The following is a 27,760-nucleotide window of genomic DNA, read 5'->3' on the forward strand; positions in this document are numbered from 1 at the left end:
AAAATATCATTTGCTTAAAAACTTCTTTTCAAACTATAAATTTACTGTTATTTTGTCATTAATATTTTTCATATCCTGAGTAAAAATTAAACATACTTAAATTAATAGAACTCCGTACCAGTTTCATAAATTTTAAGATTTCAAATACTTGGTAAGTTTTAGTTAGGTTTGGAAAGCTTCTATTAAAGTCTTTTCTCAATCCATTTTTAGTAAAACTGGATGTCCTTTTAGATCTTAGCTTTATATATACACAGTAAATAATAATATGTATAGATAGGTTTGCTAGTATTGTAGTCAATAAAAACTAAAAATTTAGTATATTAATATTTTCCATTGTAATACAAATTACATTTATCTATAAATGAAATATTCGTATCCATTCCATTGTATTGTGTGTATATATTCAGCAAGATTCTTAAATCCTAATATATTTCTTCATAAATTTTATGTTTTGTTAACTAAAATAAATACCGTGTATGTCATCAAGATACCAATTCTTCTTATCTCATTTAACTTGATAATTCCTTCACAGCTTGCAGAAGTCTCTTAACGTGTCCCACTTTAGTGATGCCCAAATCTTTGAGATCACGCCTGGCCAATGTCAACAGTTCTCTACCCCTGACATCGTGTTTTACAAAATTTTCGACGTATTCGTGCATTTGCATCGCCTCCAGCCAAGCAGCCACTTCTTGGACACTCCAATTGGAAACAGAAGTTGTGGAAGAACTCGATGTTGAAGCACCGACACCAGTAGCTGGAGACCGGAATTTCATCCAGAAGAGACCCTTACGCTGATTTTTTCTTTCAGTCTGGTAAAAGAAAAAATAAAAAAATTGTAAGTGGCAATTTGTCCTAGGAGAAGTTACATCATATCGGTAAAATAATCAACAGGAGCCTTTATCGAGTTACATGTACTCAAACGTCGTCGAAAGATCAAATTTACATTATTTACTATATTACAATTACTATCGTACCTCCTCTACAGCATGCAAATGAATAACAGGACCGTCGGGTGATTCAGTTTTTGTGCATTTCCTAAGTTCTGAATCCATATTGGCTAAAGCTGCACTCAATTTTGATTCCAAATCTTCTCGAAGTTTTAAATGATGCGCCTTATCTCTCAATAAAATACACGTTTCTTCATAAAGTTGTCGAGCAGCTGATACCTAAAATTGAAATTACTCATGAAAATATTCGATCGCAATTTAGTTTGCTTTTATTTATTTACATACCAGATCAGTTAATTGCATTCGCAGTTCTAATCCTTCTAATATTTTGCCGTTAGGATGCAGATTTTCTAAACAAGTACCACAACGAGTCGCTATTGAATATAAATCTGCTTCAAGAGATGGATGGCTAATGATAAGTAATTTAACCTGGAATTGCAAAAAATTACATTTTTATTTAAAGTTTAAAATAAAAAATTATACTATCTATTAATATTTACCCATTTTACAAGTGTGCTCACTACTTCTATGAAGTTCAATAATAAAGTCATCTCTTTATCCGACATAAGAACAGATGAGAAAGATCTATCATCATCTTGAGATGTAGTTGAGGATGGTCCGTGGTCTCTAGAGCGATCTCCTGCAGGTGAAACTGAATTTCTCCGTTGTTTTTCTTCCCAAGTGCGTAACGAAGTCTCAAGAGCTCTGTTCCGACAAAGCATTTGCATACGATTTTTGTGTATTATCCGAATTATACCAGGAGGTTGTATCCAGGCTTCACCATCCACTTGAATCGGAACCCCTTCGTCACCTGATAAACACAAAAATATAAATATAATTAGGAATAAATATTTTCAGATACTAAGATGCTTAAATTTGTTGAAAGACGTTATTACTTATCATCTTGAATTAAAACTTTTTTCTGTATCTAAAATATTGATTTATTATTCACCTAAAATTGAAATTTGTACTGTTTGACATTGTGCGATGCGATGATGTTGAAGATTAATGAGTCTAGAAGCGGCCATCTGTACTGATCCAAAAACTGCCACTACTTCCAAAATTTTATCGTCAAAACTCGGCGCAAGAAAACAATCGTCTTCCTTCTTACCACCCCAGAAATTTGTACCACCCATAAAACTAGCGAAGAAAAAAGTTGAACGCATCAAAATAAGATAGATTACGATAAAATGTGATAAATTTTATTTGATATTTACCTAGAAATATTTAAAATAACAATTCCTTGTAAGCTAGGTAAAGGTATTCTTTGACCATCGCATTCCAATTGGACCCGCTGTTCTAAATTCTTGTAAGTTTTCTGCAGCCATTCTTTGCTGCCCAGTACTCCGTACCACATATAATTTTTTGCTCGAGACCTGCATTTTTCAGGATGTTCTTCACGTTTATGATGAAAATCCAGTGATATTTTAGCATCGATACCTAAAAAAATATTTCCAACATAGAATCGAAACACACAATATGCAAAATAAATATTTTACCGATTCCGAAGTAGTTGTTCATCACACATCTTTCATAAAATCCTTCAAGCAAAGTCTCATCAGGATCCATGAGCGGACTAACCGCTGCACAAAGTGCATCTGCGTTAGCTAGAAGACATTTTGATATGAAACCGCTACCACTGCTAACATCTATAGACAACAAATAATAAAATTAAGAATTTTAAAAATTCTAATTTTATTCTATAAAAAATTGTACATACGAGGCCATGTAGGTAACTGAACTAATGGATTTATAATAGGAAGACGTCTATTTGGTTCATCTTTGTCATCTTTATGACATTGTGGTATTCCAAGACCTAGCCCTAGAGATGACCCAGCATATAAACTCGTTACTGAAGCTGCCAACACTGCTGCTTCATTGCCCTAAAAGTCAATTGTTAATTTTTATTATTATATAACATTAAAAAAATATTTTAACGTACCTTGAATAAACTTCCGCTTGATATTCTTCTAGTGGCCGCAGGTGAACAACCCAAAAATTTCATGTGCTCGGCATCTGGTCTTAGCAAATTAGGGTTATAATCCGAATTACTTCTTTGACGTTGTGTATCATTTCTAACACCTAAACTCTCCATTCTGCTCTCCGCACATCCTTCAAAACCTATTGATTTTCTCGCTCTAGCGATTCGCATATCTGATTTTATTATTGGTGAAGGAGGTTCAACTACGACACTAGGATAAGTTTGCTTTGCCGATTTGGATCCTTGAATTCTTTGCTTTAATGACGCTATTTCTTCTAATTCCTCATTTAAAATATCCTTTTCATCCATTACTTTAACTATTTTAGTATTATCACAAGAAGGACGTTTAAAAGATCTTCTTGCAATATCGTTTCCTTCTTCAAATTGTGCCAAACTACAGTATTTGATTTTCTGTTCATCACTTCGGTTATCAATTCCAGAAGCTTGTACTTTTCCATTCGCCCTGCAATCTTTTCGGAAGACTGTCGAATCTTCCGTCATCGTTTGGTCAGCAGTAATCGCAGCTACTAAATCTTGTCCTAACACCGAGCTTATATCATCCACTATAGATTCACCATGCAGAGCTTCAGAATTTTGACAAGTCGTATCTGATGTTTCTGGACTATCGATATGCCCTATGTGGCCATTGGCATCTTCTCCGTCCGAATTTTGAGGAGCTGTATAAGCTTTATCTAAAATATCGGATCCCACACTGCATTCTTCATTGCTCATAGCAGATAATACATCGCTGGCTGTAGAATCTCTCCTGTTAATCAAATCAGTATCGATTATCATCATGGCTTCTGATTCCAGAACATTGCTCTCATAATTACTAGCATCATCTACGGTAATTCGGGGAGGTTCTAGTTTGCGTTTATTTGAGGTACAAACTGTAGCTATAGAATCATCTTTTTCCTGAGAGGGCATACTTGAGGGAGTATTGGAATTAAATGACATTTCATCGTAAGGCAAATCGCCTGTCATAGTCGTGGATTCACTTTCATTGGTAGTAGTTTGTTCTGTGCGGTGCGTTGCTGAGCATAACGGAAATAATTTTACGAGTTCTGCGGCTGCTTCTTCCATTTCTTGAATGCTAAAGAAAAGATAAATAAAACTATTAGTTAATTATACTAATAGTATTTTTATGTCCTACCGCTACCACTGCAAAGCTACTTTGATGGCTACGTAATATAATATTTCCTCTAATTCCTACCTTTGTTGGTATGACGACCGTCTACTGTCCGCAAATTCCTGTGGCACAGGTAATGTGGCTACGAGGTGATCGAATCCGGTCGATATATTCGAATCCCGGCGCTGATCCGGCAGCGGGGATATGGAAGTCAAACGTTCTCCGGGCGCAGGTACTACATCGGCCGACAGGAGGTTGGAGGCGAGGGTTGTCGGCGTTATTGAACCCTGTCTATTAGCCCGAGGGTAAGGCGTCGGGCTGCCGCATCTACTGGTCGAGGTCGCGCGGTCGTTCGGTGTCTGTCTGTTGTTTTAGTAGTCTACGAGGAAAAATAATAATAATAAGATTAGAGTGATTTTTAATTTAATATATGAACAAGGCCACCAAGTTTTATTATCTACATATATATAAAAATAAGTCGGGTTTTCCTTCCTGACGATATAACTCCAGAACGCACGAACCGATTTCGACAATTTTGCATTCGTTGGAATGGTCTCGGGCTCCGCAAGGTTTATAGCTAAATTAATGGTAAATGGCATCGTGCCTTAATGCAAACTGCTGAAACTTCAAGCACCGTAATTAAATATTCGAGTAATGACATTAGTGAAAATGATCAGAATTATGCTTGGTTAAGCCAACGAGCAATTCTTGCCGCAAACAATAATGATGAACACGCACTGAATATCACCATTCAAACAAAAATTGCTGGCGATTTGGTGACATACCAATGGTTCCGACTGGTCTTCCGTTTGACTTCAAACGATTGCAATTTCCAGTTCGCCTTGCGTTCGCAATGACAATTAACAAGTCGCAAAGCCATAGCTTAGTTTTTGCGGGATAAATTTCAAATAGATTATTTAGAAAATCATTGTTTTTCACATGGGCAGTTATACGTTGCCTATTCACGAGTTGGAAAACCATCCGCTGTGTTTGTGTTAACGTCAGACCAAAAAACAAAAAATGTGGTTTACCAAAGAGCACTTCAATGAAACGGATAATTTGCGATTTAACTTTAATTTACTTATAGAAGTTTAGCTAAAAAACACTTCATTTTTGTAATTGAAATAAATTCATTACTGTTGTGTAATAAAATCAAATTTTTCCTTTTCAAATATAAAGCAAACAAAAAGTTTCTTCATCTTTCTCACGAAACCATCTGTTGGCGAAACGGAGTTCGTCGGGTTTGCTAGTTTTATACAAGTATCTGAAATATTTGTTGTACCAATATGTATACAAATTGCAGTTGTATACATATCCACGATTTCAAAATTTTATTATTATCTGTATCTATTTTATTTCATTTACCTTTGTTGAATTTTGCTGAGTCGATCTACTTCTATATGTTTCAATTTCCGTGTGTTGCATAACATTTCTCATTGCTCGTTTTAGACTATCTGCACGGCAATGTAGTGCTTCGCGTTCTATAAAACTATCGGAACGAGCTCGTCTCTCTGTTAGATTAAGGTGTTCTTTTTCTTTTTTATCCATGGCGCCTTTTTCAACATCTCCGGAACCGCCTCTTGTGGTATTTGAAAGACTCACAGAACCAACCTGGAAAAAATATTAAGTATCATTAAAGAAAATCAATGAGATAAACATTGTATTTTTCTATCAAAAGAAAATTCAAACTAGTGGTGCATTGCATCGGGCCTTAAGGCAAATTACTGTAACTTACCGTGCGGTAATAAAATATTCGAGAAATTTTATAGACAAAATGTAAGAGCTTATAAATTGGACGACGACTCTAAATTTCGGGATTAGATAGCTCCCTCTAACATTCGGTGTTGTTACCTAAGGTACGGTTGACATTGAACATGAAGATTAAAATAATCGCGAAGAGATTTAAGTAAGAGCTGAACTAGTGGTGCATGGCATTGTGCCTTCAGGCAAATTGGTGGAACATCCCGTAGCAAAAATTATTTATTATTATATATTAATATTTTTTTTAAATGGAAAGTTAACAAGATTTTTCAATGAATCATGTCAATGTCTTTAAAAAGCCAGTTCTGCCAATAATACTGCAAATTAATCTCGAATTACCTCTTCATTATTTAAAGTCTCGATCAGCATATCCAGTTTCGTTTTAAGTAAATCAGCCTTAACTTCAAGCTGCTCCTTCTCCGTAGCATCTTCTTCCGCAGCATTTATTTCCCTGACACGCGTCAACATTTCCTGGACAGTTCTTTGGAGCAATTCGGCCGAAGCATGAATTGCTGCACTATCATCAGCCTGCAGAATGGTTTGCAAGTGCCACAAGGCGCAAGCCTCGCACTGCTCCAGAGCTGGTGACAAAGGCGTGTCTGCTGTTGTGTCGCAACTCGAAGAAGGTACTGTGTCACCATTTGGTATTTTGGGAAAAGCTATGTCACGTTCGAATGTCATGATGCTCCACCTGAAAAGGAACAATTAAAAATAACAAATAAAATAAGAAATATGATTGAAAAAAGACAATTGAATACCAACCTGTCCAACATTTTTGTCCCAGCTTTTTCATAACGTTCTAATAATTGAGGTAGATGTGCGTCGTCATCACATGAGGCGCCCCATCCCAGAACACGAGCAAGATCGTTGCCGGTGCCCAGAGGCAGAACTGCTACTTGACATTGTTTCTGGAAAATAAATTAAATTAAAATTAAAAGAAAAAGTACTTGTTCAAAGAAACAAATTATTATTTGTATCAGAATTATTCTGGATATAATGATATTTGAGATATATTACACGCGAATAATCTGCATTGTAATTATCCAGCCATAATTAGTCACACTATGTTTATTATATACATCAGTTATTTCAATTTCTTTATTATATAACGGTTCTTTGTTTGCCTCATACTATATTCAGATTTTTCATTATATTTTTATTTTTATACAAACACAAAAGAAGTGTCAACATTCTGTTCATTATTTAATATGACTGTCAACAGATAGGAGTATGTTTCTATTTTCACGATTTGGTTTATTTCGTCCCCAAATGTCACATTTTTAATTAAAAATCCGTTCACTTCTAAATGCGGAGTTATTAATTTTCATCCATGTGTCACAGGTAAACAAGCAATAATTAAAATCCAGTCCATGATTAATATATTTCTGCCTATCATTTCATAAAATGTCAAAGGCTTCAATCTATATCTTTTTATTTTTTTGTAAACGCAATGATAAAACTTAATTAAATAACAGCATGAGAATTCAATAAAGTTAAATGAAATTGTTTTATATACCAATATCACAACAATTTATATCGAAACGTTTGAGTATGCAATTTGCCTTTGATGAATTATCACACATGGCGTATTAATAGAATATTATTAATGCAGAATTCAATATGCAATAATCGTTTTAATATCTTGAACTAAATTCCATTAAAACTATATAATATGAAAGTTATTTACGGCTAAAATTGCTTAAATTTTTCTAATTTTTTAGAAATTTGATAAATGGAGTCTAAAAGCGGAACAGAAAGAGTTGCGATATTAATACATTGATGGATGATTTCAAATGGCTATTCAATATTCGTGGCTATTTATTTATGATAAGTGGTTTCAGTAATATAAAGTATTATATATATATATATATATATATATATATATATATATATTAGATGTAGTTCAATATTTCAGATGATTCATTAATACTAGTTTAGAACTTTTGATTGTTGATTGTTTTTGATTCAAATTTTAGTAGAAATGGAGGAGTTTAGATATACCTTTCATATATACTATTGGTCCTATACAATGTTTCTTATACATTTTGCATAATCCAAAAGACAAACGAAACGGCAATTTTTTCTTCCAAGATTATTACACCCGTATGTAATAAACCTCTTAAAATTCGTGTAGCATGTTTCTCATTCACATTTACGATTCTTGTAAAAAAGTTTCCACTTCCATTCAAGATGAGATATAGACAAACAAACATCGAAATATGACCATAAAACGGCAAGTCTTTTATAATAAATTATGCAGAGCTTATTTTCACGTTCTACGCACAAGATATTTGAATAAAACATCACATTGCGTCGGAGTACGAATTCAGTTTTTTAGAATACGTTTTATTTTTATATTTACATGAAGCCATATGAAAAAATTGAGCACATATGTGGAATGAAATATACGGACGACGGGTAACAAAATACTGATCATTATTTAAGCAAAAGGTTATTTTACGAATTCCAGAGTTGTGACAGCCTATTAGGGTAATGTATCGTATACATCACGTCATTACGTCTTATTTTGAGAAATGCGATACGTTTATCTGGAAAATTGGAGCACAATTTAATAAGAAGAAATTTTTTTCAGGCAGTAAGATTCGATTCCATCTAATAACTTTTAAGCACAAAAGATTTATTTTTCGTGATGTTATTCATAAAAACTTTCATTAAAATTTCGAATGGTACTTTTTGTATAAATAAAAAGTACCATACCTGATACCTGAACAATAGACAAACCTGAAAAAAATCCAGGTTTGCCTATCCATTGTGAAACAATCTTAAAAGAAATTAGAATGATGAAGAAAATTCATTATAATTTTCTAGATCAATTTCAGGTAACTAAATAAGAAGATTTCAATCATAGCTGCAGAAGAAAATTTTATAAATTTGGAAAATAGGAGCACAAATTAATAAGATTAAATTTTTATTTAGGCAGTAAGATTTGATTTCATCTAACAACGTTGAAGCACAAAAGTTTTATTCCTTGTAATGTTTTTCTTAAAAACTATTATTAAATTATAATATTTTTCACTTTTTATTATTATGTAGTTATTCTCTTAAAAGACCATTTTCTCTCGATATCATATTTAAGAACCATAATCGCAAGTGAAAATCTGATATCATTGCTGCTTGATATCACACAAAGTATATTAATAGACTGTTATAATATATTTAATATATTATAATATATTAAATTTATAAATTATAATATATTAATTAAATTGCAACTATAGATTTTTTTTTACTAAAATCGAAACCCGGCTGATTCAGTTCTGCTTCTAAAAAAATCTACTTGCTCCTGCATTGAAAAAAAGTCTACAGTACAAAAAATTTAATATTATACAATAATAAAAATGTATAATAAAGCAATATGAGTTATGTTTTCTGAAGGGAACAGTATATTAATATTTCTAATGAGAGGATTCGCAATATTCGCCCTGGTGAATAATAAAGAAAGTCGAATAAAAGCCCGTTGCAAAAATTTAATCAGCATTTAAGCGAATTCTTAATTATTAGAGTTGGAGACTCTAATTAATGAGCAGCATTACGAAGGTATTATATTTTAATTTTTCTCTTTATTATTTTTTATACGGAATAAAAATTGAAAATATTTTCATTAAAACATTAATTAACACCAAAATAAACTCAAATGTAGGTCAAAGGAGGAATTAACATAAATATATTGTAGCACATTGAACAAAATTATGTAAACGATATAAATTACAATAAGGTACAAAACAAAAAATCTTGTAATGGAAGTTATTTATTACAGATTGACTATTAATCTAAATCAAAGAGAGAGAAAAGTTTCTACATTGTACATCTTGTAGCAATTAGATATTATATGAAAACAATTATTTATCTCTTGTTGTTTGATCACAATATATGTGAAAACAACATGTGCTATTATTAATTGAGCACATAAGATTAAGTGGAAAGAAATAGGTAGTGGGTGAAATTAATCATTATGAAAGAAATAACTCAATTCAGAGTTGGACTAGTAAATTAATTCATAACAAATTATATAGATTTTTTTTCTACTTACCAGAAGATCTAATCGATCGATCTCCGAAAGCACCCATCCTACTGATCCATCACCGCTGCAGATCAGTATCCGAAAATGGTCAAAGTTTCTAAATAAATTTAAACCTACACCAGGACCTGAACCGATCAGGTCGAATACTTGTGCAGGATTCAGAAGTTGCTTAAAACGCCTCAAGAACTTCACACCTTGGTTATCACCTGAGGAAAAATAAAATATACAGGAGATAAAGTACAATTACAATACAATTTTTTTGAGAATGAGAAAATTACTTTTTTACAATCATTTTTAATTTCAAACTGATTTTCATATTTAATTTCATATAAAGTAATTTCTCATTTAAAATCATAAAGCTCACGCCAGTCAGAAACATATGCTAGGAGCAACTTCTGCTCGTACTTTAGTAAACTTTTTTAATTATAATATTTTTTATTAGTAATACGTTTTTGAAATATTATATTCAATAGAGTATTTCGTGTATTAAAATAAAATTCACAAAAATCTGTATGAACATCTCGTAAACGATATGATGTCTTTTAATGGTCAAAAGACGAAGTATCTATTACAAATTTAATAAAAAAAATATCTGTGGCGATTTAAACGTTTCTATAGAAAAAAGAATTTGTTTTTACAATAATGATGTAATATCATACGTATTATTTACGTAGAAACAGTAACTTTCAGTGTAATGTTATATAGTATACTCTATAAAATAATTACTTCAGCATCTCGGATACGGTTTGCGTTGATTAAACAAGCTTTATTATAAGTAAATGCTTAGAGTCATATTATATAATTTCCTAGAACAATTTTATATAATATTCAGATACTTTCATATAATTATTTTGCTTCGTAATATAATAACTAAAAGTTATTTTAAAACAACGCAACATAAAGGCGTAGGGGAGACTGGGTACGGTAGTGTCACTTTTTTATTTGATCAGCCATAATTTTGTTTATTTACCAGCTAGCTAGGAGAAAATTGAATTAAGTGGTAATTTAAACATTTGTCTACGTGGAAATATTGAAATACCGTCGCTTAATATGATGTATTTTAGTCATAAAATCAAACCATACAAAAAACGTGACACAAGTTGGGGTTAGTGACAAGATTAAAAATAGGTATAAAGACCAAAATGGTTTATAATGTCTTTCATTGTCATAATAAACCATTAATTTTACCTTTTTTTTCTTCACCGGAAAAAGACAAAAGGTACATTTCACAACCGTACCCCAAAATTTGTGAGAACCGTTGCCAATGCTCATTTTTGAAAGCAAATCATAATTGTGCATAGGCCAATAATTACTAATATTTAAATAAATTTAATAAAATCAATCTGTGATATAATATACTAATATAAAATTATTGTAATTAAACCAGTTATTTTAAGGGGCACAACTAGTGTAAAATTTTGAAAAAATCGATTTTTGTTTTTTTTTCGTATTTCGGTAGATTATACCTTTAAAACTAACATATTAAAATTTCAAATCAATATCTCAAATAGTTTTTGAGTTACAGCCATTTAAAAAGTATACATATAGTATATAGTACAACGATCATTTAATCTTTAAACGCGTTTTTCTCGAAACAGTATTTTCCGAATTTGCTGCAGTGATTACTCAAAAACGAATGATCCGATCACTATCAAATTTTTTTTACATGTTCTGTATATAGTTCTCCGTAAAATAAACTATCGATTTTTTGATCAGATCAAAAATCGAAATTCGGCAGTCGAAAAACGACGAAAATTTTGGGTAAAATTACACGTTTTTTTTAAAACGCCGCCATTTTGTCAATCTTTGATTTATTTTTTTTGTCGTAGTTCATTTTACAGACAATATTATCTAGTTTAACAAGAATTTTTTTTTATTTCATCCACGTAGAAGGCCGGAATCACTGCAGCAGTTAAGGGCCTTTTTTTGTCGCGCCGTTGAAGATCGACGATAACTTAAAAAGTATTTAATTTTTTTTATTCAAAAATTTTACTATGTATTCTGAAAACATGTATAAATATATTTCTAAAATTTTGAAATGATTGATAAAGTAGTTTTTTTAATATAAATTCCCAAAAATCACCTTTTTTTTAGGCGGTTACACTAGTTGTGCCCCTTAAATAATAAAAATATAATTGAAGATTTGCAAAAAACTGCAAGAGCTTAGTGAGATCATAGAAAGCTTTGATAAACGTGTAACGATTAAAAAACGTAGATATGTAAATTCAAAAAATAAATATTAGTATTTGTGGATCACAATATCCATCAACAAACAAACACCATCAAGTATTGCTTTGTATAAGCAAAAGAATCGAATAAATATTAGTATCAAACAAAGTCCTTTATCTCACCCGACTTGGAATTGACGAAAACCAATAGGGGCGAGCAACCCTGCGGTCTGGTCGCCTCCCATGTCTCCTCGGAGCCCACAGAATGCAGAGCGGTGGGCGGCACGACGCTCACTTTACTCGGGCCGAGGGGGCACTTTACTTTGTGAGCGGGTCTGCAAGCCGTATGAACTGTCGCACGACACCAGAGGCATCGCCAATCCTGTAATCTAAAATAGAAGGCGATATAAATGGGATAAATGATGTGCCACAACATACAACATATTCTATGAAGTTTAATAATATTCATTAAGTATAAACTCCTAATTGTTTTCGCATTTCAACTACAAAATTATGCATATAAAAGCTTTTACTATATTTTATTAAATTTCATAAACTTTTTACTGATGTATATAGAACAAAGTGACTGGAACAAAAATTTCAAGATAAACTTAAAAATATAAAAAAATGTCCAAAATTCACATATAAGGGTTATTCTTTTACAAACCTAACACCAATTAACCTTGACATTTTAGAATTGTCTGAAAATTTGTTTACAGATACTATTCATAAAATCATTTGACACGTATTAAAAAAAAATTAAAGAAAATATTCCGATTGAAATTTGGATAATTTGCTCAATTTTGATGGACTTCCTCTGCATTAATCTTAATATCTCCAGTTGTGGTGAACAGATCAGTGTGATTTTTTTATTATACTCATTTTGAATTCAACTTTCAGTTATTGAAGAAAAAAATTGTTTTTGCAATTTTTTAACAATAAAAGCAGTCTATTGTTAACATAGGATTTACATACCCTTTTCCCAACTCGAATCGATTGAAATAAACAACATAATTTTTCTTTTACTCTCTACTACAAAATCTGTAATCTATAGGTACGACCCATAACTACTAATAAATATAATATATTACAGGAAAATGTTGCAAAAGGTTTAATTCAAAATTTTATTATGTAAGTGTATATAACAGATTTTATAAGATTTCAGTAAATTTGTAGTTCAAAAATAAAATATCTATCTATGTTTCTAAAAAAATTTGTCTTAAATCCTAAATTAAAAATAACTTCCAAAGTCGGAAGGAATAAATTATCAATGGTGTAATTTTGCACGTATTTTTAATTTACTATAAGTATATTAATTTTTTATATATTTTATATTTCCCCCTTGTTTCATGTTAATTTATAGATATATCATTTGCAAGCTTTCATGTATTTCATGTTCCATTAACACTAGTTTAATTAGTGTTATTAGATATATCATGTTTAATTATACTATTTTTTTAAGGAAAATAGTCATGAATGTAAAATTATACATTTTACATAGAAAATTAAGCATTATTTACATAAAAATTTTAATAAGTGTTATTAGAGATATCATGTTTAATTATACTATTTCTTTAAGGAAAATGTCATGAATGTAAAATTATACATTTTACATAGAAATTTAAGCGTTATTTACATAAAAATTCAATTTTTTACGAAAACTATTATCCTCTAGGTTTCAATTAAAATAATAAATAATTAAGTATAGGGTAGAATGGGGCTTAAAGGTCCGCGAGTAGAAAGGTCAACCACCGATATATCGTGAACAAGTAACGTTGAAAATTTTGTAACAACAATATTTGAAAGTAGAGAGAAAAAATGATGTATTTTTTCAGCCATCACCTTGATTTTTACGAAGTTGCCATCGGGAAATAAACGGCATTGTTTGAAAATCCATTACGCAAGTATTTTTTTTGACTGTATGTTTTAACCCAGCCTATGAGGTAAAAAGGGCCAGGTGACAAATTTTTGAATACCCAAAAAAAACATATTTCTACGATGATTAATTAGCTGAAAGTTTTACTGAACATAGTTAGATAGTTGTTGTTTAATATCACGGACTTAGTTTTCATAATATAATTGCTTAAATTCAAACTGTACCTTTGTGCCCCGTCCTATCCTATACATAAATTGAATTTTTAATAAACAAAAATATATAAAAAAATTTTTGTTTTCATATTAAATATTTTGCCCTATAAGTGACATAAACTATTCCTAAACTTCTTTCCAGTTTTATTCCCCAAAACTTCGTTATTGGATGAATGTCTTTCGTGATAAATGATACAGATTAGACCGACATCATTTAAATCCTTAACTACTTATTCCCGGAAGACTGATACTTGTTTCTTATCCGATTGGATCTTCCTGGGAAATAACCCAAAACTTTTCTGATACTTGCGATTTTGTTGCGAGTATCAGTTTCACCACAAAACTTCGTAGGAAAACTAGAGTTTTTACATCGAAGTAATAGTAAGATACTTCGTATCAACACCAAAAACTTGTAAAAGACGTATAAAACAGTAAAAATATAAAATAATATAAATACTTATATATTATATATAATAATAAAATTTCAATATCGTTATCGTCTTTGAAAATATTAGAAGAGTGCTCATAAATTCTTTATGAAATATTTCCTTTACACCCATTTCTCAGTTATTTCATTTATAGCAGTATAGTTTAATACTTTCCACGTGATATTCAGAGTTCAGAGAAATAGCTAATATTTTGTTTCAAAAGTACGAAAATAGACCAGTAATATGAAGTTCCTTCTATATTGTTATGATCACGTGCATTTCCTATTCTTGCCTTGATTGCAATTGCAATGTCCCCGGGGACAGAAAAATGCTTCACATTAATTAATTTTTATAATTTTGTCGTATTTCACTTTTAGAAATAGACAGATATTGATTGGAAATCAGTTACACGTAATTCTTGAAACGTATAATTCAATAGTTTGTTAAAATTAATTATTTAAAAAAATATGACCTATACCTGTCTAGTCTATTATTAATATTTATAGTTTTGCATTATTTTAGTTTTAAAAATAATAAATATTCAAAAGACACCTAAGGTTATTTATAAATAAATCAAAAAATATTTTACGAAATGTTTATTAAATTATGATTTACGTCAAATAACAAAGTTAGAAATCAAACTAAATTAACAAATGCTCCCCATGCCCCTTTCACTTGTATTTTAAAATGAAAAGATTTATACTCGCTTAAATAATACGTGTTAAATAGAGTGTCCGGTTCTTGGTGCGGTCCGGCGTTACGGGACTTTCCCTTACAAATTATTTTTCTGTCTCAAAAGAAGATCTAAAAAACTTTTCGTTGTCTGTAGCAACTGATATTTTTCTTGTCAAAATAATTGAAATATAATAATAATAATAATAATAAATTTTTTGACGGTTTTTACTACCAATTTATATGAAGAACACAACGCCATGTTACGGTCCATTATATTGAAGAATTGGCTTCTTACTCTTCTTTTCCTAATACAAAAAAGTGATTTATCAATACACTTTTTCACTAAAACTATCCTTTATACCATCTCACATTCCAATATTTGGATAGTCTCCTGGTGTGACGTACCATCTCCCCAGTACAGCGACCTTTGCAAGGTTCAACATCTTTTAACATGACGTACAGACAAAACTGGATACGACACATAACGTAATCATTTTATACGTGTATAATGTGATATTTTTATTAGCCGAAGAGAATATAAAAGATAAAATCGAATGACAATGTGTCGCCCACAATCCAATTCCACTGTCATATTCAACTGTGCATTGGACAACCAACAAATAGAATAAGTCACCAACGTCACAGAAAATATACATTTTCATATGACGAACGTAATATCTTGTCACGTTGGATTACATTTGAAATTGATATATTACAAAAATACAGATGTAAATATTTATTTTTATATAAATGTCATGCAAAGACATAGTAGGCACATGTACAACATACTATATCTTTCCTATTTCTCTAGGAACAATTGGAAATTGAATCTAGAAAAATTGGACAGAATCAGTTTAGAGATTTGCAAAAATTCAAGTTGTGATTTAAAAATGCCTTATAATTTAGCTATCGTAATTAACACTTTAATACAGTGGTTTTCTACCCTTTTCGCACCACGCCTCCTGCTTTAATAAAAAAAATGTTGCAACCCCCTTAATTTTCTCAACACTTTTATTTTATCACAAATTAATATGCAATATTATGTAAAAATATGAATAAAAAATAAATATTATTCTATATTATTGAAAAAATTTTAATTTATTTTTGAAAATCCTGTCCCCCCCCGTGACAGCCAGGCGCTCATCTGAGGGTGCGCGCCCCACAGGTTGGAAACCGCGGCTTTAATATAATATTTGCTTAATTAATATTGATCATTTCTATTAATTATTACCTTAATACTGATCCGCAAGTTTTATCACAGACTGCACATTTGGCCGAAACCGGAAGATTTCCTTCCATCCATTGATGGGGCATCGTAATGTTCTGTAAAAAAACAAAACAAATATTTAGAACTATTAATTAATAATATATTAACATAATTTTATAATATATAAACATAAATGTAGAATCTATATATTTTTTAAACTCCCTACAAAAATATAGAGTTACGTGACGAGAAAAGCTCAGCCAGTAGCATGCCCGGCTCACACGCCAAGGACACTTGGTTCGAATCCTGGCACTGACATAGAATTGTCATTTGATTTTTTGAGTTGAAATTAAGTAGAAGTAAAATTGTTGATTTAGAATAAACTATAATTAAAAGTTAGAAGAAGAAGCAAGGATTCAAAAAGAAGTCAGTTGCATAGAAAATTGGATAGTATAGGATACTATTATATATATATTATATGTTTATATTATAAAAATATTATATAATATAATAAACATAGTATAAAATGTAAAAAATGTTGTAGGTACGAGTAAATGCTCTTTGTAAGCAAGGCTAATAAAAATAAAAATCAAAGGAAGCTTAAATTTGCAACTAACAGTTCATCAAAAGTTTATTTAAACAAGAATTGATTGTTTGTGAATTTAATATTATTTGCATGAATAAATATTGCATGTTATCTAAAAAACTGTTATATCCAACTACTTATTAATTAATAATAGAATTGTTCTGTGTATTTAGTCTTCCAATACGAACGCCAACAATTTCATCTAGGTCAAAGCAATTAGTCAAACATTCAACTGTGAATACAAACATTACTAATGAATAGAGTCTTCAGCATTTATATCTTGATTAATATCGAAATTATCAACGAAATACAATCATCAATTCAATAATTGAAGAAAAACTATATTACAAAATCTACTTTTCATTTTTTATGGCAGGAATGAAACATATTTAAAAAAATTTATCACTTTTCTTAGATATTGATTATTACCGTATATAATATATACTAATACATACAATATATATTTAATATTTGTAGTTCACATTGAGTATAAATAAATAATGAATATATTCATATTTTATTAACTTGTAATGTTAGTTGAACTATATTAAAATAATTGCTGTACAGATATTACTTACAATGTCATTAGTATTTTATCAATTCACCAGATTTAGATTTTAATATTAAATTACTTCAATATGGATAAAGTTGCAAAATAGATTTCCAGAACAGCACTAAATCTGTTATTGATAACAAAACTAATTAAAACTGCGAACTAGTTATTGCTCATTCCATTAGTAAGTTTGTTTCATGACAACTTGCATTAAAATCCTGCAAGTTTAATCATAACGCTCAAGTTAGTCTGTAATTGCAAATTACATTTTGATATCTTTTTGGGAGAATAATTTCAAAGTCTCGTTAATTTTGTATGCTATAAATGTTGTAGCAAAAGTTTTTGAAGAAAGTTCTAATGGAAGGTGCACTTTCGAATTCAGAATAAATCATAAAGGATTCTGAGGCCAATGGGCCAAGGGTAATAATAAATTTTATACAAGCATAAACATATATGTATATATATATATATATATATATATATATATATATGTGTGTGTGTGTGTGTGTACATGCACGTTGATAAAAATTAGAAAAAAGCATCGTGTTCAGAAATAAATTTGTTTTGATATTAATTATAATTTCATTGAGTTTAATGCTAAACTACTACTTGACATTTATTTTTTTCTTACTATTTTATGTTTGTGTGTTTTACTTTTATCAGGTTTATCATTTTGCTTATAGAGTTCATTAAATTACTTTATTGAAAAGAAATCGAACATGGTCACGCAAAGTTCATAAGACAAATTAAATAATATACAAATTAAAATATTGTAATCTTGGTGATTAATTTCTAAAATAATATCAATGATCATAAGATTTATATGAAGTAGATGGTCGGGTAAATCTAAATTGATTATTTGAATGAATAAATAAATAAGAGAAAATATTAACAAAATTTTATGAATTGACAAAAAATGAAAAAATTTTTGGAAATACCAAAAGTAAATTTATAAAATCAAAATTAGGAACGAGGGCAGTAGGACTTATGATCTATTAAACCTAGGGCTAAAAATTACGCTTTAAGAAAATTTGTTTGAATGTTTCGATATCGTAAATTCATACAATCTCTAATAATCCATAATAAATTCTGAATATTATATATTGGATTTTCCGAGAAAACATGAAACGACTAGGAAAAAAATTGCGACAGTTATTATTGAGAAAAAAAGGAAAAGTGGATAAAAGGTAAAACTAGCGTTATATACAGGGTGTTCCAAAACTTACACGTTATATAGTGTTGGATTTAACTGTCCTGAAAAAAATAGATAAAACAATCATATCACGTTGTTTGGAAATTAAAGCTTTTGAGTGTAACCAAGAGGTTTGATAAAATTAGAAAAAAAATTCGGTTATTGTGATTAACTTTGTTCATTTAAACTTTGGAACTGAAATTTCTTAATAATAAAATCGTACTTTTGTGCGTAGTTATAGAATTCATTAAAACTCTCTTTCGATAATTCAGGTTGTTGGGTTATAATTTAACCCTTGTAGCTGTGGACTGTATTAAACACTGATTTGTTTGTATATTATGTATCTTGTTGCAGTTCTAATTACAATCACTGATTTGTTACTAAGTTATAATGAAATAAGATATATTTATTTTTATTGGTTATTTACATGTTGTTAAGCGGACTTTACATTTAGAAGTGAACAACTAGTTTTATTAAAACACTTCGCTACCCCCTCTACCAGGGGTAGCAACCATTCCGTGTAAAGCTTAATGCCCTGAAGTTTGTCACCTTCATGGCCAATATAATAAAACGAAAAGACGTCCGAACAAAAATAATCGAATATTTCACCATTTTACAAGACGTATTAAATGTGCTAGCTTTTAATGAAACTTGCCAACATACTTTAGTACATTTTTCTTAAAGAAAGGACTTTCAAAGTCAAACATTTAAATTCATAGTTCAACTAGAAGTCTTCTTTCTTCAGAATTTGGAGCAATTACTTTTTACTGTGATCCTAGAAATGTTATTTACGGTTACGGTTCTAAAATTCCAATAATCAAAATTAAAAAAATAACCGAAAAATGGTCAAAATTTCACCAAAGCCCTGGGTTGCACTAAAAAGCTCATAATATCCAAACAACGTAAGATAAATAATTTTTCACGCTACATTTTTTCAGAACAGTTATGGTCTAACGCCGCGGTTTCCAAACTATGGGGCGCGCTGTCTTTCTGTTGCAGAATACGATTATACATCCAAAATACTATTTTCGAAAATAAACCAAAATTTTTGAAATAATATAAAAAAATAAAGGAGAAATTAGTGTCTTTATACACGTTTTTACATAATATTGCATATTATGTAGTTAATATTTGTAGTCTAATATTGCAGTTGATTATTTAAGAACTAAAATTGTTGAAAAAACTAAAGGGTGCGCAACAATTTTTCTGGGACACCCTGTATACACAAATATTTTACAATTCCTATTTCAAACCGAATTGAAACATCAAGAAAATAAACAGTTAGTAAATAAGATATCCCGGCACCACATATCCTTGTTCCAAAGGAACCTTATAAATAAACAAACAAAACACTAAGTCACAACACACCCAAGTATGCTCTACACGACCCTAAATAACGTACACGGATACATTATTTAGTAACATGTACAGCCAAAACACAACCATAAATATCGCCTCACCCCACCCTGTATAAACAAATATTTTACAATTCAAGTTCCAAACCGAATTCAAACATCAAGAAAACAATGCTAACAAATAAGATATCCTGGGCCCACATATCCTTGTTCCACAGGAACCTTATAAATAAACAAACAAAACACTAAGTCACAACACACCCAAGTATGCTCTACACGACCCTAAATAACGTACACGAATACATTATTTAGTACCATGTACACCCCAAGCACAACCATAAATATCTCCTCACCCCATCCTTGTCCTCTATAATGTCCTTCCCGACGCTGGCGAGCGTGGTCCATTTGCAGTTGCTGACCGCCTTGGCGGCGCACCTCTTGTGCACTTTGCATTTGCAGACCTCGCAGGAGAGACCGTGCGACGTGACGCCCGAGAGAGCGTCGCGGCACACGTTGCAGTAAGTCGGACGAGCGTGAGACGTCGCATACCTAGAAGAGGAATGACAATGATTTATTTATTGGTCAGGAAAATGGAATCCTATTCGAAAACTACTGGAGTTGAAGAGTTACCTATCTTACGATACCTAAGACCATCAGTTCCTACATTTATATATAAATCTATTACCGCTTCATCGTTATTTGCTATTAACCTATTATATATAATAATATGCACCCTACGTATCTTTTCACCCCTTACAATCCTTACATTCTACTATTTACACGCTATATTTTATTCTTATCTATTATCTATCGCCCACACCGGGATTTGAACCCGGGACCACCGCGTGGCAGTGGAGCGCCTTGACCACTACTCTTTGGGTCAAGTTTGTTTTTGATAAATTTATGAAATAAACATTACAAAAACCATGTAATTTTTAATGCTATTATAAATATATAATTTATAATTTATTATTATATAAATGTGTATAATGGTCGACACTAATAATGTGTGCATCACGAGTAATATAGTAATTACTAATAAACATTATTCAAAACTGTTATATAATGTATTTATTTTTACTTAAATGCCATCTTGTACAGTAGCAAATAAATTTTACTTCAATCGCATGTGAACTAGGGTTTATACAAAAACCGACATTTCAGAAAACCGGTTTTCGAATTTCAATTTTACTAAAAAACCGATTTTAACCGGTTTTCGAATTTTATATAGAAAATAAATTTTTGCTCGAATATTTTGTAATTAATCCGCAATTTTAGTGTAATTTAGAGCAGTATTTAACTGAATTTATTTAATGTTCAATTTTATAGATAGTAAACAAAATTATTTTAATTTTAATTAGTAGAACTAAAAAATAATAGTATATCTTGATTAAATAACATTTAAACGAAAATAATTATTCGTTATTCATGCATGATTTTCACATATAAGAATGAAAATATTTTTATGATAGTGAAAGGAAAGTTTTCGAATGAATTAATTAAAAATAAATTAAAAAAAAAATAGATACATGTTGATACAAACTTGTTAATATCAAGTTTACTTTTAAAAAAATTAGCTAAACTCGAGTATTGTCTGTTCCGAGCAATTATAATTAATTAATTTTAAACATTCTAATTATTTTTCTGTTCTAGAATATGATTTCAAGAAACTGAGAACATCTATCGAATTGCTACTTAGACGTGTCCTTTGTTTACTCACAAAAATTCCTGAAATAGAAAATTCTCTTATACTTGCGACCAAATTATACTTAATTGTTATTAAAGCCTCATATAATAATTCTAAGTTTTTTGTTCTTTAATTTGTGGCTTCTAGGGTTTAATACTCTTTTTTTTCAATTGAGTAGAGAAAGTTACTTCTTCAAGAAGAAATCACACTGATTTAAATTAATACATACACTGGTATAAAAATCTAAATTAACATATATAAAATCTTTCTGGGAACCATTGCAGACTGATAAGATATCAAATGCTATTGAACCGATATGATTTCAAGAATAAAAACGCTTTCATCTATCTTTTATATTTGGTTATGTTTGTCATTTTCCATTTATACAGTGAAAACCTACTTTTTTCAATAAAAAACCGGTTTTCTAATTCCATAATTTTCGCCAAAAAACCGGTTTTTAAAACCGGTTTTTGAAAACATACAAACCCTAGTGTAAACCTTACGCGCACTCTTTTTTGAAGTTTAAACTTTTCAAAAAAGTTAGAATTTTTCAAAAATTTCAAAATTCTCAAAAATCTAATTTTTTTAAATATTTCAAAAAATTTTAAAGCTTTTTTGAAAATGTTAATTGTCTTGCACCACTAGTTATTTTATCAAAAGCTCATCAAAGTATGCCCAATGACGTTAAATTTTTCAATCAATCGATAGTTTGAATCGCTCACATCGCGACAGGTGAATAATTTAGTATATTATAGCACAAATTACTCGTCAAATATGGAAATAATATTTTTCCTTGTCAATTTGAATGTTATCTATGACGTCGCTCTATATTATCCGAAAAACATGCTTTGTATTATCTAAATATACATTTCCCATTAGGGTTTTGGATATATTATTTACACAAATAATAACAGAACACAGAAATAATTGTCCGCTTCAATTATGTGTCTCGTATAAACATAATCGATCGATTATTATGAACACATGAATAATTATTGTGGACATTTTACATTTGTATTTTAAGGATTTAATTATGTAAAACAAATAATTCATTACTGTTTTTTTAATTTGTTATATGTATTACAAATAATTGTTAATTGAACTATTAGAAAATTATTTATGAAAAAAAAAATATTTTTTATTATTTGATATACTCATATATATGAATAAAAACAAAATAACTTTTGAATAGGCGTGCCAAAACTTTTTAAAAAGAAAGTAAAATTGGATTGGAAAATATTATATGAATAGATAATTTTATTGTTGTTCTCTAAACTAGATTCTAATTTCCTTTTCCCAAAACAAACATAAAATCTCAAAATACATTTCTGATCCCATCAACAATTTTATATTAGCACAAAAAATGTATTATAAAATCCGTTCATACAAACTTTCGATCAAAACTCAAACTTTTCTATTCGAGCATTTTTATTCTCAGAAGGCGAAAACAACAGGAAGTTATTCAAACTTTTTTCATAAAACTTAAATCTTTCTAATACCGTACTAACGCTTAAATATTATATCTGCGCAGTAAATCTTTATTGCATTTCATATGAGCTTTTAATCCATTATTAACAAATCTTTTCTACTTTCGAAAAAAAAGTTATAAGAAACTAATAGGTGCTGATTACTAAGAATATTGTTGGTTCAGAAAGTAAAAACAAAGAACATCTCGCAAATTGATAGTAATTATTTAATAAATACCTACCAAGTACATAACTAATAAATTAATAATTATTCTAATAAATTCGTAGATCTCATGAAAAACAACTAACAAGGAAACGCCTAATTTCAAACAGACAATAGTAAAATTTGGAGCTGAATTCCCACTCTAACATTTATTAACTCAAATAACCCACATACTAGTACATGTTTCGCAATTATTTAAGCAATTACAACTTCTAAACAATTGCAATTAAAACACAAACTCAAGTAGGAAACTGCAAATACTCTAAATAAATTAACAAGCAAATACTCGACTATAGTGATCTTGTGAAGAAAAATTAGATCCCAACTAGGAAAGGGAAATTAGACTTCTCACATATAGCCTTCAAATTCATAATGCCATGTTCATCAGATTTATTAGAGGCTAATTATATAATACAAAATCTAGTTTTTAATCTTTTAGTGGAAATTGGCGCATTTGTTAATGAAGTTTCTATAAAGCTCAAGAATAAAGCCGCTTATAAAAAGTCAGAACCTACTTCTAGGAAAATGAATATTTTTAACTAATGAAAATGTAAATAGATTGTTTTTGCATTTTGGTATTGCCTTCTGCATATTTATATATCTTCATGATGAATATATGTATTTTTATTCGATTTTAAATTATTTTTCTCATGATTGATTGTTAAACTGTACGGATCAATTTATCAAAGTTAAGCCATTTACTCTGATCGTTCGTGTAATTCTGACACATAGGATTCCATAGGATTAGTCCTGAACATTTGAATGATATTACATTTTCCTTTGATTAATGATGTGGATGAAAAATAATTTTAAAATCATTACTCACCAGTGGTGATCTCCTGATAAAAAATCGTGGACTCCTTGTTCATAGTAGAGGCGATTGGAGGCGGCTTTCAAGGCGGACAGCCAGTCCTCCATTTCTGGTCGTGTTTCCGCCATAAGTACTAAAGATCGATTCGGTGTTATCACCTGAAAAAAGAATAAATTGTTGCATTTTTTTCATATGGAAAGGAACATGGATTTGTTGTAAAAGAGCTCAATAAAATCGATGAACATTTGCCATTGGATAAACTTTCCCAAAGTTGATAGTATTGTAGGAAAGAGCATAATATTCAGATTTCACTCTTTTATTTCTTTCACTAAAAATGGCTTTATATGAACAAGTAATAAAATACATGTTATACGTAATAGGAGGTCAAAGAACTGTGTAATAAATGTTCTATTACTTACAAAATCGTAAACCATAAAATTATATATATTTTTTTATTTTATTCACGATTATGTTCACAATTGGCCAGTTAAGGACATTTAGTAAATTTGTGAAATTTACAATTATTACCCGTGAAAGGACATTATATATTATAGTGACATGTTGAAAAAACAAGTCAATAGTTGTTTTTCCATTCATTGTGAATAATATTAACAATATTTTAATGATAATAATATAAACTTAAATATTTTCTTATAAATAATTTTTTATAAATAATATCTAAGTCATAGGAAAAAATTATATTAAAAATAAGATATTTATTTTCAATAATTTTCAATTTCGAAATAACGTGTTTAAGTGACTTATATTGCTTATTATTTTAAATCCATAAATTTCAAACAGAAACTACTTTATTCTTTAGCTTTTATATTGTGTCAATTATAATGATTTAGAATCATTGTTTGCAGAAGAAATAATGATGAAGAGATGTATCATAAATCAAATTTCAATTTACAACTATATATGTTTTCTTGTTTTTTAATGGTACAAATTTGTTTTATATACACAAATGCACACACACACACACATATATATATATATATATATATATTGCATATAATATTAAATTACAGATATTTTGGAATTAAGAAAAATATGCTTTATATTGAATATTGTGTACCTAAAACATACTAAAAGCTTTATTATTAAAATTTTAAAAATTGATATAATTTTCAAAAATATTTTGAGTCAATCCCTGATAAAATTTATTAAAAATCATATTTGTACAGTTAATTATTAAATCGATTCATAAATTCATTCAACACAATTAAAATTTCAGTTTGAAACCAAATATCAAATGAAATTACTCTGAAATTTGAAATGAAATGCATTACACAATTAATTCTTAAATTCGTTGATAACAATGTAAAAATTTAAAGAAATTCATTTAAGTAATAATACTACAATGAAAATTATTAATTATTTATAAATAATGTGGATATTTTCTATATTAATCAATTGAAAATTATGGTTTTCTTAGTTCAATTATCAAAATTGATTGCGATATATTTTAATTCTTAATTTTATAATATTTATTAAAAATCATATTAGGACACTCTGTGTTATATAAGCTCATAATTAATTTAGCATACCTATATCTTATTTTTAATACCAAATATCCGATAAAAAATAAATCACTCGTTAATTACATCGTTAGAAAGTATGAAAGTATATTTAAACCAATTTTTACATCTAAATTAAAAAAAAAATAGTGATATGAACAATTAATGCTACATTACGACTGAATATCATGTTGGGTATAAAATAAAAATAATTTATTATGCTAATGCAACTTTTAACATTTCCAAGATAAAAAAGCAATGTCCAAGAGCGAGTATAAAAAACCAAAAGCACAAAACAAAGTTATTTATTATCCCAGGGGGTATAAATGGCCGTAAACATTTACTTTATCATCGAACGCATTCCATTTAAGTATCCAACATAAAAATTCTTTATATGTCATTTTCACCATTATCTGCAATGAGGGAAATAAAAACGCGACACGTATTTCTTTTAGTTCGCCTTTATGAGGAGAAATTTACAGAGAAAGTCGGATGCGGATGTTATATAGGTAAAAAGTTCTTACTTGGAAACTGTGGTTCACGTTTTTAGTACTGCATTCCGCCACACATAGGTTTGCGAGCTCGATTTCATCGAATAAGACACTCTGGAAGAGAAAGAGCATATGTTAGCATATTAAATTTACTAATTTATTAGAAAAAAAATAGTGCTGCATAGCACAATAAGGTACAAGCCTTAAAGGAAATTTTTGGAACTCAATACGTGTAAATTTTAGATCTGGTTCCAAATTTCAGATCTTGGTCTAAATTTTAGATCTGAACAAGTTTAATTCTAACTTAAAAACATTTGACCAAAACTGTAAATTTGCAGTTAAATAATCTGATTACAGTTTATAAACAGGTTCATGGATTCCAAACCTCTTTACAATATGCGGTTTCAGAGTACCTCAAGCTTTAAACTTAAGCTCTAGAGAATTTATAGCACTTTGCTGAAGTAATAGGAGATCAAAGTAAACTAGATTTGCGGACGATCCCACATGAAAGTCGATCTTAACGCAATTTAAAATGGTTGAACCTTCCAAACAGTGTTAAGAAATTCAATTATAAACAGCTTCTATAAAATCAAAAACTAAATTCATAAAATCAGAAACATATTGTGCTTGCAACGGGAGCAGTAGATATAAATGTAAATGCACTGGGATATAGTCCTAGATATTCGATGAATCTCTTCGTTAGAAATAATAATATATAAAATAGAGTGCTGAAGTAAAGTTCAGGATTTTCTTTGACTACAGAAAAGTGAAGTTAAATGACCTAGATAAAGAAAAATGTTTGTAAAAAATATAATATTAATAATAATAGTAGAAACGCGATTCAAAATAGGTACAATTTTCATTGTTTTTTAAAACTATTTATTCTCAGGTAAATAGCTTAGTTGTTCATAGTTAAATATACGCAATCGTTCAATTAAAATACATCATCATAATGAAGTATTTATTCATAATTACTATTTATTTATATTTACCATTTATTTATATTTCAAACATCATTAGCACAAAACTTTTAATGAATGTATTCTGTGGTTGAACACGAAAACTTCTGATTATTTGTGTTAAATAGTCATTAATTAAAACTTACACCGCAATATATAGTATTTAATTAAACACATGATAAATTTTAGTTCCTTTTGAAGTTCATTGGAGTTTAATGCTCATACGTTTATTAGCTTTCCAAATATTAATAAATCTAGGCAAAGCAGTTTATGTGTTTGATTGTCTGTAATATTAAATATGTGTATTCTGCATATTGGGTAGCTTTGTTCAAATCCCATAGTCTTTTGATCTCAAAGAGAACGAATGAAGTTCATATTACTAGATCTGGTAAACAGAAAAACTTTTGTATTATAAAAATATTTGGAATCCTCATAACGTACATAATATTCATATACAGATATGTAATACTAATAATAATAAAAAAAACTTT

At 29.5% G+C, this 27,760-nt stretch overlaps 1 protein-coding gene across 1 annotated transcript; it reads right to left on the bottom strand.

Annotated features, from left to right (window-relative positions):
- Positions 1 to 509: 509 nt before the first annotated feature.
- Positions 510 to 26,418, bottom strand: LOC113370240 (diacylglycerol kinase eta-like). Its single transcript, XM_026610911.1, has 20 exons — positions 26,344 to 26,418; positions 24,315 to 24,457; positions 20,466 to 20,661; positions 16,451 to 16,542; positions 12,212 to 12,417; positions 9,870 to 10,066; positions 6,581 to 6,726; positions 6,158 to 6,509; positions 5,423 to 5,668; positions 4,389 to 4,436; positions 4,142 to 4,344; positions 2,890 to 4,021; positions 2,668 to 2,830; positions 2,447 to 2,596; positions 2,165 to 2,387; positions 1,900 to 2,087; positions 1,448 to 1,758; positions 1,233 to 1,376; positions 999 to 1,166; positions 510 to 839 (listed from the first exon to the last, which is right to left on the bottom strand). Exons 2-20 carry the CDS (start codon positions 24,425 to 24,427, stop codon positions 510 to 512), a joined length of 4,608 nt encoding a protein of 1,535 aa, XP_026466696.1. The 5' UTR covers positions 24,428 to 24,457; positions 26,344 to 26,418.
- Between the last annotated feature and the right edge of the window lie 1,342 nt (positions 26,419 to 27,760).

This window comes from Ctenocephalides felis, unplaced genomic scaffold, assembly GCF_003426905.1.
Source record: "Ctenocephalides felis isolate EL2017-DRISC unplaced genomic scaffold, ASM342690v1 CF-g0.4_SCAFFOLD_01492, whole genome shotgun sequence".
In the NCBI taxonomy this organism is placed as follows: domain Eukaryota; kingdom Metazoa; phylum Arthropoda; class Insecta; order Siphonaptera; family Pulicidae; genus Ctenocephalides; species Ctenocephalides felis.

What these genes read in the sequence shown, in the direction of transcription:
- LOC113370240 (XM_026610911.1), bottom strand. Translation starts at nt 24,427, where the DNA reads ATGGCGGAAACACGACCAGAAATGGAGGACTGGCTGTCCGCCTTGAAA. An exon ending in TTATCAGGAGATCACCACTG is followed by an intron (nt 20,662 to 24,314) that starts GTGAGTAATGAT and finishes TTCCTCTTCTAG; the next exon opens with GTATGCGACGTCTCACGCTC. An exon ending in CGGTCGTCATACCAACAAAG is followed by an intron (nt 4,022 to 4,141) that starts GTAGGAATTAGA and finishes TCTTTTCTTTAG; the next exon opens with CATTCAAGAAATGGAAGAAG.